This window comes from Drechmeria coniospora, chromosome 01, assembly GCF_001625195.1.
Source record: "Drechmeria coniospora strain ARSEF 6962 chromosome 01, whole genome shotgun sequence".
Classification (NCBI taxonomy): Eukaryota; Fungi; Ascomycota; class Sordariomycetes; order Hypocreales; family Ophiocordycipitaceae; genus Drechmeria; species Drechmeria coniospora.
This window is the reverse complement of record NC_054389.1, coordinates 7162624-7174736: the sequence shown is the minus strand read 5'-3', so window position 1 is coordinate 7174736 and position 12113 is coordinate 7162624. Positions and strand designations below refer to the sequence as shown.

Below are 12113 nucleotides of genomic sequence, written 5' to 3'. Positions count from 1 at the left end.
ACGGGTGCATGTAGCAGACTTATGCAATTGTTTTCTCTCGCTTCAGCCATGTCGTCTCCTTGGAAGAAGCAGCCAGAGGATGTCGTCGACACCGTCCTCAAGCGTGCAGAAGTCAGCAAGGTACGTGCGTGCCTCAAGGGAGAGGTATCTAGTCAGTCAGTCTGTCAATTCAACCTCTCGCCTTGCTTTCCGGATTCCCTTCCGTCTGCCTTGGGGCCAGCCTTGGCTTGACTTGCCTCGTTTCCTCCACCCTTCCCTCTCTGGCCGCCTGCTGCCCGTCGTGGGAATTTCGCTGACGGGATTGGCCGACGACGCAGATTGCTCGACGGTTGCAAAATCGTCTCGCCCTCGCACAGTTCAAGACGAAGCACGGTTGGGAGGATCTCACACTCGACTGCATCGAGCCGAAACTGGAAGAGGAGATGAAACGGAAGCGGCTGTGCGACGGCGATGTTCTCTCCGATTCCTCCTCGTCCGCCTCGGACCTGCCATATCCGACGAGGACGCTGATGAGCTCGCCGCTCAAGGCACCACTCTTCTCCGACGCCATCGGCTCCAGCAACGGCAGCTCCGGCCACAGGAAACGCACGTACAACATTGCCTCTTTCGACGACGCCGCCTCGAGCCCGAACAAGCCGCTGGTCACGTCGCCGACGGCGCACAAATCCTTCTCGGGCCATGCGGCGTGGAGGGACAACCACCAGCTGGCGCAATCCTCGCCCATCAAGCCTCGCAGGCTGCCGCACTTCACGACGTCGGCCGGCCCCGACGTGTCATTTTGCCAACAGTGGCGGATGACCAACGACCTCAGGCTGCCCAAGTTTGACGACCCGTCCGACGACGACGACGACCTGCCGGCACACGCAAGCCGTGCGAACAACCCACGCTCTTCGCCGCCTCGTACGCCGCCGATGAAAACGCGGAGTCTCGGCCCCAAACGGAGCAAGGAAAACTTGAGCACAGCCAGCAAGGGCAAGTCGGGTGAAGAAGGAGCCGACTTGCTGCTCTATCTGGCAGCCTCGCCATCGCCGGCCGTGAAGAGCAATCGAGGCATGATGGAACGCGTGTCGACGCCGCCTCCCAAGAACGGCAAGCTAGATCTCCCCTCCTCGATGATGACGACGCCCGGCGGAGGCACCATGTTCCCCAACACACCTGGGCAAGGCTTCGACTTTGCCGATTTCGTCAACATCACACCGAGCCCGGCGCAAAAACAATGGAGGACACCAGGCGCCGTGCCGAGCCGAACCCCTCTGAGCGTTGCCCGAAGACGACTTACCTTTGAAGACCAACCTTTTGCGTCATGACAGCCGGCGCGCCGAGCACGACATCCATAACTTCCCCACTTGCGCCATCGTGCTGTACATATTTTGTTTTCTTATTTCTTTTTTTTTGTTAGGGCGTGGAACTTTTCTCGACTCCCCGTGAGAGCCGACGGCAGTTGGATCTGTGCACGACAACTCCGAGTGGAGTTTTGGATGCTTTGAAGAAGAATGAAACGGGTATTTCAATCAGGCTTTCATGCTGGAAGCGGCAAGCGCGTCACCTCAACGGATTCAGATGGGATGAATCTGACGATAATCTGAACATAAACGTACGAGTTGTTGGATGGTTTACTTTTTGGGCTACCGCTTGCCTGACGAGCCTAGGAGCCGAGCGAGGTTGGAATTATGTTGCAAGGTCAACGCAGCGTGTTAGGACGGACCACTGGATAGAGACGGCCTAATGAACTCAATTCGTCGACGCCGGTGCAATTTAAATCGCGCACAAACAACACAGTTTGTACGTTTCTCGTCATGAAATGTCGAGTACGGAGTGAGTCCGTATCCAACCTGGTCGCCGTCCCCCACGCCACTTGTCCAAGGCCCGTTCTGAGTTCAAACTGGTGACGGCCATGAGCAGCTACTTTGGATAGACAATAATTTACACTCAAACTCAAGTACGCTTCACCACGTCACTGAATGTGCGTACATGTCTAGTGACGAAGATGCTTTGAAGAGAGGCTCTGGCCAACTGTAGTCGACCGCATTTTATCCAGGAGGCAGCAGAACAAAATCTACAATCGCACTGCTCCTCATACCCCAAGGGAGAACGGGGTGAAAAGCTGGTGGCACGACTGACGTGGATGGCAAGGCGCAGGGAGTAGACTCATATTCGACGTCTTCCACGCCGAACTTGTTTCTCTCATCGATGGCGAAGGTACGAGGAACTCCTTTGTTTTGATCAATGCAGGAAGACGGAACGGTTCGATCCAATCATTATCATAGACAGAAACCTGTGAAAGGCGCAGGCCACCATATGAAAGATTAGGTGGAACGCCGTGCCCACGGCATTTAGGAAAATAGCTTCTCCGGCCCAATGATGCCCAGTAGATATGCTTGATGCAGCAGGTAAGCCTGAAGTTGCTCGTGACGACATCACTTTATCATGCCCTTGAGGACAGTCGCAACACAACATTCGTACTTCCCAATTCTGAATATATTTGCACCAGCAAACAACTACTGTCAATAATGGGATGCGGCCAATATAGACGCCATTAGAGCAAAAATATGGTATGCTTGCATGATACTTCAATTTGACCAACCGGCTTCGGTGTGGGGTGCTTTCAAAGTATGTGTTGCCTCCTTCTTTCTGATACGAACTGGACAGTATGTACCGCCGTCATCTCGAAAGAGATTATCTTTTTATCTTCAACTCATTTGTTAGTTTCAGTGTTGCCGAGGTATAGACCACTCGCCCGTGGCATCTCCACCGTGGGAGGTTGATACCACATGGTTTCTTGGACGATGTAACGATTTGGATGCATGGATACCCGGATATTCCTCTTTTTTTTTCGTCCATCTCCCTCTCGATTTTCCTTGCGACGTTCCTCTCGATGCTTTATTTCTTGGTCGATCAATCCAAGTCGGCATGGTCGGTCTCTGGAATGCCCCCTTGTCCCCTTGCACCTAAGCTGCCGTCAGAGCAAGCGTTGTTTGATAGGCGACCCATGCGGCGGCGGCAGCGTCTGGGGGTTGGAAGCATGTCAGACCCGGCTATGTACCGCCTCAATGCTTGGTTGTGAAAGACGAATGACTGCACATGACTGCACCAACCCAGGCCACCGAGGCCATTTCCAAGACCAATCGTCAGGCAGCCATATTATTTCAGCCCTGGCCGGGTGACTGGCGCAGGCTTCATCCGCGGCTCCTGCCTGCCTCGTGCTTCATCAGGCATCAGAACTATCCGTCCCTGCCCTGCGTGTGCCAATACTGCAGACGGAAAATCGAGCACTAGAGTATGTTCCAAGCATCTTCGGCCGCGTGGCAAAACTTGCTGCAGGCCACACTGGCCGAAACTGAGTAGTTGCTGATGGATATTTTCTCGTCCACGAGAGAGTCGGCGAAGTTGTCGGCACCCTTGGCCATGGCACCGACGAAGACGCAGATGCTCTCCTTGCCGCCCACCGATTCCACGTACTCGCGAACACGCACAAGGGGGGCATCGAAGCTGAGCGTGACTTTGCGGCAGTTCGGAGGAAGGTGGTCGGTGATTGGGTTTTGCACCACCCGCAGTAGCTTCTCGTTGGAATTCGTCGACCGGATGGACAGCCGATGGAGAAGCTGCACCATGAGACCGGCGAATCGCTTGAACGTACGAGGGATGCGAACGGAGGGAGACACTTCAATCAACACACCCTTGGCGGTGTGGATGTATATCTGAAGCTTGCCAGCTTTGTTGATGGGCGAGTCCAGAAGGGTCAAGAGGCACTAGAGAAAGCCATTAGCGGCGCTGCATGCGCGCGTCAAGGAGAGGCGGGGGGGGGGGGGGGGGGGGGGGGTTGGCACCTGGTGCGTGATGTCGGGGCGTGCGTCGCTGATGTCCCGGTTCATTTTGCGCATGACTCCGATGTGCTCGTCGCTGTTGAGCAGCGAATATTTGTCCTCACGGTGGGCTCCATTGCGACCAGCGCCACCATGCGAGGCTTTGTACGTTTCAAGGCTAGCATTTGACAAGACGACGATAAGTCGCTGCGAGTCCTTGTCGGTCGATGCAATGGGAGTTTTCTGCTCGGCCACGAGCTGCGGCAACGCAGGTGGCGGCAGAGATTGGGTCCCTGAGCAGGAAGTCTTGTTAGCGAAGGCCATCCGAGCGAAGGGTTTTGGTAGCAAGAAAGCAAGAAAAGAATCGGCCCGACTCACTTGGCCGCTTCACGCTGGCACGGCTATCTGGAGAAGACATGCTTGCCAGAGGACTGCCCGGCGACTGCCTCGTGGTCCAGGTGAGCGAGAGAGAGGGACGGACGATTGACGATCTGGCCAAAGTCAGTATTGATCTTGGCTACAAGCAGGGGGTGTCATTGAGCCTAACCCAGAAACCGATGTAGGACCTGATGAGATAATAGGCAGCTTCCTAAATGGCGACAGATCAAGATATGTTGGGGATGGCGGGAGGCGGGGAAACAATTTCCATATGTCGATGAGAAGTCTGCGGCGTTCAGTTTGACAGGTCCCACGGCCAAGTTTGTACTAGCATGTACAGAAAATACTGCACTTTAATGGAAGTACACATACAACTACTTGGTCGTATATGTACCTACCAAGTACTTACATACTAATGCACCGCAGCCTCCCCCACCTTACTTAAAGTCTTGTGCAGCACAGAAACTACTAGTACTCCGTAGGTAAGTACTTAAGTATGCGTAAATGTACTCCGTAGGTACTCATTTACATTTACTTACAGTACTTTGAAGTTCTTTTGTATTGTGCTTGCTTGTGCTGTAAGTGCTTTTAAGTACAACTACTGTATAAGTACTCCGTAACTTGGGGAGTACTTGTACGTGTACATGCAAGTACTGTAATTACTGAGTGTACTTGCAGTAATGAGCCAACCTCCAAGTATTATTACTCCATACAGTAAGGAGCACATTTACCCGCCTACAAAAAGCCTTTGGGTATTTGCTGCAGCAATTCATTCATGCCTTGGCGATGCATCCTGAGCCTGAGAAATATATCGACAGCAATGTAGCGTAGAATTTACACATGACTGAAATGCATGCACCACAGTCCAGTGATACATGTGGTATTTACTTTACATTTAAATATTACGATATCTTTGTGTCTCTGGTGTAATTCCAACGCAAAAATGCAGGTGCTGTTAGTCTGTCACGGGGCAGGTTGGGAACCAACATAAGTACAAGTACTCCGTACGGAGTACAAACTTGTACAAGTACTGTACACCTACTGTACACCTACTGTACACCTAAATACATACATGGCTGGTTTACTGTAGGTCCTGTACATGTAATAATACACTTACAGTACAAGTATAGAGTACGAGTACATGAAACTCTGGACTGGTTGATATTGCACGGCAGTCTGTCAGAGCAAGTCAACCCCAACCTGGGTCTGACACTGTGGGGATTCATCAACGCCGCCGCACTGCTCATTGCAGCAATGCTAAATCAAACGCCAGTGACAAACCACGACACGTACATGCACACGGACGAATGCTCTGGGTTCAGAACCACCCTCGCCTCGGAATAAATGTCCGCCAAGATGGCTGCCGGAAGCTCGAGAACCGTCGACTCTTGTTGGCTTTGCCTGAGGCTGTTTCAAACCCAAGGCACCCGTAATGTTTCAAACTGGCCACCCATCCCGAGCGAGCGAAAGGGTTTGAATGTTTGAAACCATGCTCAGGCAATGTCGTGCTACGCAGAAGCTACGGACATTTCTACGGCCGTTTTATCTCGCATCTACATCTGGATTGTCAAGAGGAGGTGGGAGAGGGCACAAACCGGGACGCCGATGAATTTGGACTTTGCCTTGCTTCTCGCGGAAGCGTGTCGATGGAAGCGACGCCGCCCACGAGATTCAGGGCTTCCGGCAGGATGAAAACGAAATAATACGGGCTGAAAGGTATTGTCCTGCCATGACCGATTTCCCAGGCGCAGTAACCGACCGGCGATACGTTGAGACAACCATCACTCTAGTTTTCGGCGGCTCTCAGCAACCAACATGCTCAACCGCCCTCCCGTACAGCAAGCACATACGAAAGCAGAAATCGGAGATGAACGACATCCGGACCCCTTCGACTCTGCGGATTCCATCAACGCTGGTCCGGGGGCGCTGGGTGATATATCGCGTCAGCTGCATGTCCGCTCGATCGTGCCCTCGAGTTCGAAACAGGCCTCGTGCCACCTGTTCCCGTTTCTCGTCCCCCCCGGTTCCCCGCCCTGACGATGCCCGTTCTTGAGATGCGTAACACATCAGGGGTTTAACAGCCCCTGCACGAGCCTGGCACTCGGCGTTGGCCGCTGGACAACTGACTCTCCTCGGTCCCTCGACTAGTCACGTCCGATCAGGCTGTCCCGTTGGCATTCCCTGTTCTTCTCTTTCGCCCATTCTCGACATTGGCCGCTCGTCTCGCCCACAATAATACCCGAAAACGCATGGAAGACCAAGTTCTCGACATATTTTCTTACGGGTGTTTTATCGTTGTTTTATTCCGCCTCCTGTTCTGCTCATGCTGTGCCGCTTGATATCTACTCCAAGGTCGCGTCACCTCGCCCTGTTCGAGACGCCTTCCCCTTTTGTTCGATGGCTCTGTGACGTTGCCATGGTTGTTTGCTTGTGCTGACGGCTGGATTGCAATAGCTCACATCCGCCCTACCGGTCCGATTTGCGGAGACTGTTGAAGTTTCCGTCAACAAGGAATCCTGCCACCATATACAAGTCCGATATCACCACGGGCACAGGCGCGAGCGCAGGCGCAAGAGCAGCCGCGAACACAAGCACGAAGCCTCATCTGCCCTTGCCATCCAAGCTGGCGAAAAGAAAGCTGCTACACCTGTATCCTCGGTCGGCATACCTAGACATTGAAATAATGGAAGCGGCCACAATGCGTCTATGATAAGTCGGTATCATCGACGATGTTGACTCAACGACGTTGGCCCGTGACCGCGACCGCCATCATATCCTCCAGCGTCAGAGCACCCGCTACGTTGAGGCGAATTGCACGCAAGTGCCACGGCAAATACGCTCGAAGCACGCTCGATGTCGAGCTACGTACGACCAATGTCGACGACGCCAGTGACGCCGGCTCCCTCGGCACAGCCTAGACTCTTTCAATCCACAGCAACACCATCAACATCGACACTCACCTCGGGATCCTCCTCCACGGCTAGCACTTTCTCCAACTCCACCACGTCCCTTTCGCAACGGCTTCTCACGGCTTCCGTGTCGGGAGCGCCCGCTGCAGCCGCCTCGGCCACGACCACTACATCCCTGGCTAGGACTCGGCGACCTCAGGTTCCACAGCAATCCAAGCAAGCGACAGGAGGGCGACTCAGAACCTCGTCCACGGAGACTTCGGATACTGGTGTCACGGAGCTTGCACCGAGTCTCGCAACGTCGTCGTCGACTTGGTTTGATTTCGAGCCAGCGGGAGGCTCCACACCTTTGTTCTCGCCAGAGCCACAGCCGACGTCGAGTAATGATGGCGAGCTCGACGATGGCGCCGCCGGATCAAGGCAACTTCTTCCCTCATCATCCAGCTCGACGAGTGAAATCGCCGCGGCATCTACTCGGCCAACTCTCGAGACGTCGTCGGGCGCTGCGTCGGCGAAAAGACGCGAAACAAGCTTTGGGGAAGTTGTGGCTGTAGAAACTCCGGGCGCCATCGTTGGCAAAGTTTCCAACGTCTTTGGTGGTGACGATGGCGGTGGCACGAATTCCACCGGCAGTAGAAGCAAGTCTGTTGGCGGGGGCATCGAGCACAACAGCAGCCTCTCTTCTTTGCCGAACAATGCCAGCAGCAGCAAGTCCCCGATTGCGTTATCGCCAAGAACAATCATTGGAATATCCGTCGGCGTCGTCGTCACGGTCATCGTGATGATGATACTTGTGTGGATGCGGCGAAAAAGAAGGAACAAGGGGGAATGGGCCCGGTGCTCCGGACGGCTGCAGAAGCAGAGGGGAAATGAAGAGAGGGATTTCAACAGGCTCGGCCTCGCCAACGGTGAGTCGGCTGCGGCAGCGGGGCTGCATGTTGTTGCCTCGGAGCGAACAAGGGGGCGATTGTGGATGCCACAAGGTGCTGGCGCCGTCGACAGCTTCGGCGCCGGCATGGACGGTGCCCACGCGCGATTCTTGGAAACAGCGGCGTCGCCTCGGCGGGGAGGCGATGCGGGAGGCCGCGACGAAAGGGATGGAAGGTCAGAGGAGGCTTCGAATCCCGACGACGGACCGGGCCGGACCCTGGACAGCTTCGCCGGGTTCGGCGAGTTCGAGCCTCGGCATGAACGACATGCGACAGCCACCAGTCGGCCGGCACACCCTTTGGCCGCTCCCAAGGCGTCGTATACTCTGAGTTTGCTTTGTCACGATGATTTCGACGGCCAGGAATCGCCGACGGAACATGCGGTCGCCCTTTTCGCCGCCCGCAGGGAGTCTCCCCTCGAGATGGTGGGCAACGCTCAGCACGGGACATATTCGGCCGTCGAGCGGCGGCAGTCGGTGCACGGCGAGACTCTGGAGGGCAACCATCGGTTCGTCGAACGGCGAAACAAGTTTCGGTCTGACCCCTTTGACCTAGAAATACGAGGCGGGTCGACGGCGTCGGCGGCAAGTTCAACGATGCGGATGCCACGACAAGATTCGGCAAGCTCGACATACAGTGCCGATTGAAAGCCGACTAGCACTCGCTGCTCACCGTGGAGGCGCGCGAGTGCTCGGACGCAAACCAGCATGAGGTGTTTTGCAGGCGTACGGAGCAGCGGGAATTGAGCTGCCATCGGGGCAACGATGGAGAGCAAGATGGAGAGCAGGCCAAGGGGCAGGCCAGAGGAGAGAGGGCAGAGAGGGACGAGGATTGCGGTGCCGACGGTTGCGCGGTGCGCCTTGCGTGCGAAGCGGCCGCTGGCCGTTCAGCTTCCATGGGCAGGGACATTGCAGGAAGCTCAGCCAGCAGGGACGTCCGAGTAGAGTCGAGGTAGTATTAATAACGGCGCGAAAGGATGGAAATGATGCCCGTGTCGGTATTACTTTTGCATGTACCGTACTCGAACGGTGTGCTCGTTACAGGCACGAGCATGCGGGCTGGGTGTTGGAGCCGAGATCGGCCGATCGAGGCGTACTTACTCTGCACTTGTACTTACTGTACATGCACAAGTATGTACTGTGCACCTACTGTACCTACTGCACTGTGCATGTTATTGAGTGGTTGCAAGTTCCTACGCAAGTACCTATTGTAGTGCTCCGTAGCTACTGTAAGCATCATGTATTACTCCGTACATGCCAGCATGACACGACGACGCATCTTGTTGTTGAGCGCCGTGCAGAGTACCGTATTTGTTCAAGTACTTACACACTAATTACATGTAGATTCCTGCACCTGAAAACATTGCAAAGCACGCCGTACTCGGTGCTGCATACTGATGCCGAGTATGCATTGCATGAAGGAGCTCTTGGCACGCCCCGTGGAGTTCGGATGCATGTGTTGGACGTGTACATGAATTACGGAGAACTCCGTACATACTTACCTAGCAAGTACTTACTTGCCTAAGCACGGCTACAAGTATTACTCCACAGATGTACTTGTACAGTACAGTAGTTGAATAAATGAAAAGTATCCGTACAGCGTACTGCACACGACGTTTTGATGTAAAGTACATGTACCGTACTGTAGGGAAGAAGTCGCAGGCATCTCAGTACTCTACTGAGTACTGCTGTAGGTGCTGTACTTGAGTACTTACTGTACTTGCTTTGGCACTTGTAGTGCTCCTCGGCCATCTCCGATCCAACGATGCCACGCTGCTGACGCTAGATATCCACGCAGGCCAACCAACACTTGTACCCGTGGCGAGACCATGGCATCTCTTAGTACTTACCAAGGTGCAACCGTCGTCGATGCCTACAGTACTTCGTACCGCCATCGCATTTGTACAAATTACGTCCTACAACCCCACCAGCGGTGCACTTCGGCAGGCACCTGTAGTGATTGCAGCCAAGTACGTGCGCAGGTGTTTGTGCGGTACGGGCTCTCCGCGGCGGCGAGTTTCGCCGAGAGGATCGAGAATGCGTCGCGCGCCAGCACATTCAGCACATAGCCGGCCGGCCCCCATCCCCCGGCCATGCCGAGCATTGAGTGCACCCACCTGTACCGTACCGGCACGCATCGAGCGGGATGCCCGTGGAATGCACCAAGGCGATGCCGATGATGCAGTGCGACGTGACGTCGGTGAAGCCGTCCCCTGCCGCAGCCGGCTCCCTGCTGGCCCATCCTGCTGTGCTTACTACCTTATGCAGCAGTGGCCGTGGTGGAGCAGAACCAGTCGATGTCGTGGGCAAGGAGAAGGTGCTTACCTCTACCACCACCAACTGCTGCAAATAGTGCAAGTATGCATGTGCATGCAAGTACTTACTGTACGTACAGTACGCAAGTACTTACAGGACGGAGTGCTAGGTACCGTGCCCGCCAAGTAATAGGGACGCCTTGGGGCGGCAGGTCGGCTCGTTCGGTTCTTTCAGGCCAAGCACCAACCAATACCAGGTACCGTCCACCGTAGTAGCTACTACCTACAGTAAGTACTAAGGTAGGTTACCTAGTAGGTCCTTGGTAAGCTAGGTCGGTGGTGACTTTACATGCAAGTACTGTACAAGCAAAGCCGTTCTACGCGCACATTTACATCCAAGTACCGTGCTTATACAAAGTACACGTACTGTAAGTGCAGTATGTGCGCGTTGTGCGTTCAATGTGTACAGTATCAGTACAAGAAAGCACTGCTCCGTAGTACGAGTGCCTTTGTGCGCCGAGCGTCGTCATGGTGCCAAGCACAAGTACTTGCATACAGGCAATTGGAAGTAATTACCAGGTGGTACATACGACCACCGGCAGTGCAGCAAGCACTGGTATACGTACAGTAAGTAATACACGGGTACTGAGTTGAGCGAGTACTAGGTACGGAGATGCATGTTCTCCGTACAACTACTGTACAGTACAGTACATCTCATTGGTAGTACGGAGTGGTGGTGGTAATGATAAGCAAGCACTGCACTGTGCTCCGTACGGAGTACTGTAATGCATTGTTGCAATAGTTGCAATTGCTCCGTACATGTGCGGAATACAGTAGGGCAATGTGTATAGCAGTGTCCCGAAAATTCTTCAACCCTTTTTCGGGCCACGCATCGCTGCCAAGTACAGTCGGCCGTCGATGAACTCGGCAACTCGTACGTCACATGCCTGCCAGATATTGGTCATTTTCGCTCGCACCACGCCGTGCCAGTACAAGGAACTTACAGCACACCTACCAGTAAGGTACATGTACTGTACTGTACTGTACTGTACTTAATTACTGTACTCAAGTACTTGCTTGTGCCGTGCAGCGCAAAGCACTTGCAACCCGCACGGCTCCGGCACAGTACCTGCAGACCATTACAGTCTTATTTTCTGTGCATTTAGACCAACGCAACCAAGTACAGGCAATCAGAGCGCCCAAGCAAGTACCTCTGCATGCATGCAAGTAAGTACTTGTACTCCGCAGCCCTGTATCATGACGTGCTAGGTGCATTGACGAATGAAATGGGCAACGGAATGGGCGCGCTTTCGGCAACTCCGCCCGCGACCCGATCCCCTGTCAACCTGAATAGGTACGCCGGGAAGCGGCAATACAAGTACCAGGTGCCGGAGGTAACCTCATGTGCCTTTGGAGTAGCTCCCTGCGCTTACTGACTTAGGTACCGTCTCAGAGCAGCACCTTGTAATGGCCGGAACTTATTGTTCCCTTGCCTAGGTACGGAGTCCGTGTGGGCGTACCCCCAAGTACATGTGTACATGTGCTCCACATGTACCACTGGGTACCAGCCTCGGTACCCAAGTATGTACCAGTATGAGCATGTTGTTAGTATGTAACGGGCAGTGCACGTGTCAGTGCAGGTGCGCTAGTTCTATGTTAGGAAGTAATTATTAATTACACCATGTACTCCGTACACGCAAGTGTTACTTGCGACCGTGTGGTCGACACTCCTTGCGAGTGAGTGCATGTATTAGTTGGCCTTGTACGGAGTAGTTGTGTTTGTAAGTTCTGTGCTTGATTCTCCGTACGGTGCTGCGATTCCCAAGTGCGTAAGTGCTCC

The 12113-nt window shown here is 54.2% G+C and overlaps 3 protein-coding genes across 3 annotated transcripts; 2 read left to right on the top strand and 1 right to left on the bottom strand.

The window, feature by feature from the left end:
* Window positions 1–48: 48 nt before the first annotated feature.
* On the top strand, window positions 49–1307 carry DCS_01869 (uncharacterized protein; the record flags this gene model as incomplete). Its single annotated transcript, XM_040799200.1, has 2 exons — window positions 49–120; window positions 318–1307. 2 exons carry the CDS (start codon window positions 49–51, stop codon window positions 1305–1307), a joined length of 1062 nt encoding a protein of 353 aa, XP_040660083.1.
* Window positions 1308–3272: 1965 nt separating this feature from the next.
* DCS_01868 (nucleolar essential protein 1) lies at window positions 3273–4221 on the bottom strand (the record flags this gene model as incomplete). The annotated part of the gene is made up of 3 exons (XM_040799199.1): window positions 3273–3749; window positions 3828–4096; window positions 4182–4221. 3 exons carry the CDS (start codon window positions 4219–4221, stop codon window positions 3273–3275), a joined length of 786 nt encoding a protein of 261 aa, XP_040660082.1.
* Window positions 4222–6910: 2689 nt separating this feature from the next.
* DCS_01867 (uncharacterized protein) lies at window positions 6911–8677 on the top strand (the record flags this gene model as incomplete). The annotated part of the gene is made up of 3 exons (XM_040799198.1): window positions 6911–7046; window positions 7117–8527; window positions 8575–8677. The coding sequence occupies 3 exons, from the start codon at window positions 6911–6913 to the stop codon at window positions 8675–8677; spliced, it is 1650 nt and encodes a 549-aa protein (XP_040660081.1).
* Between the last annotated feature and the right edge of the window lie 3436 nt (window positions 8678–12113).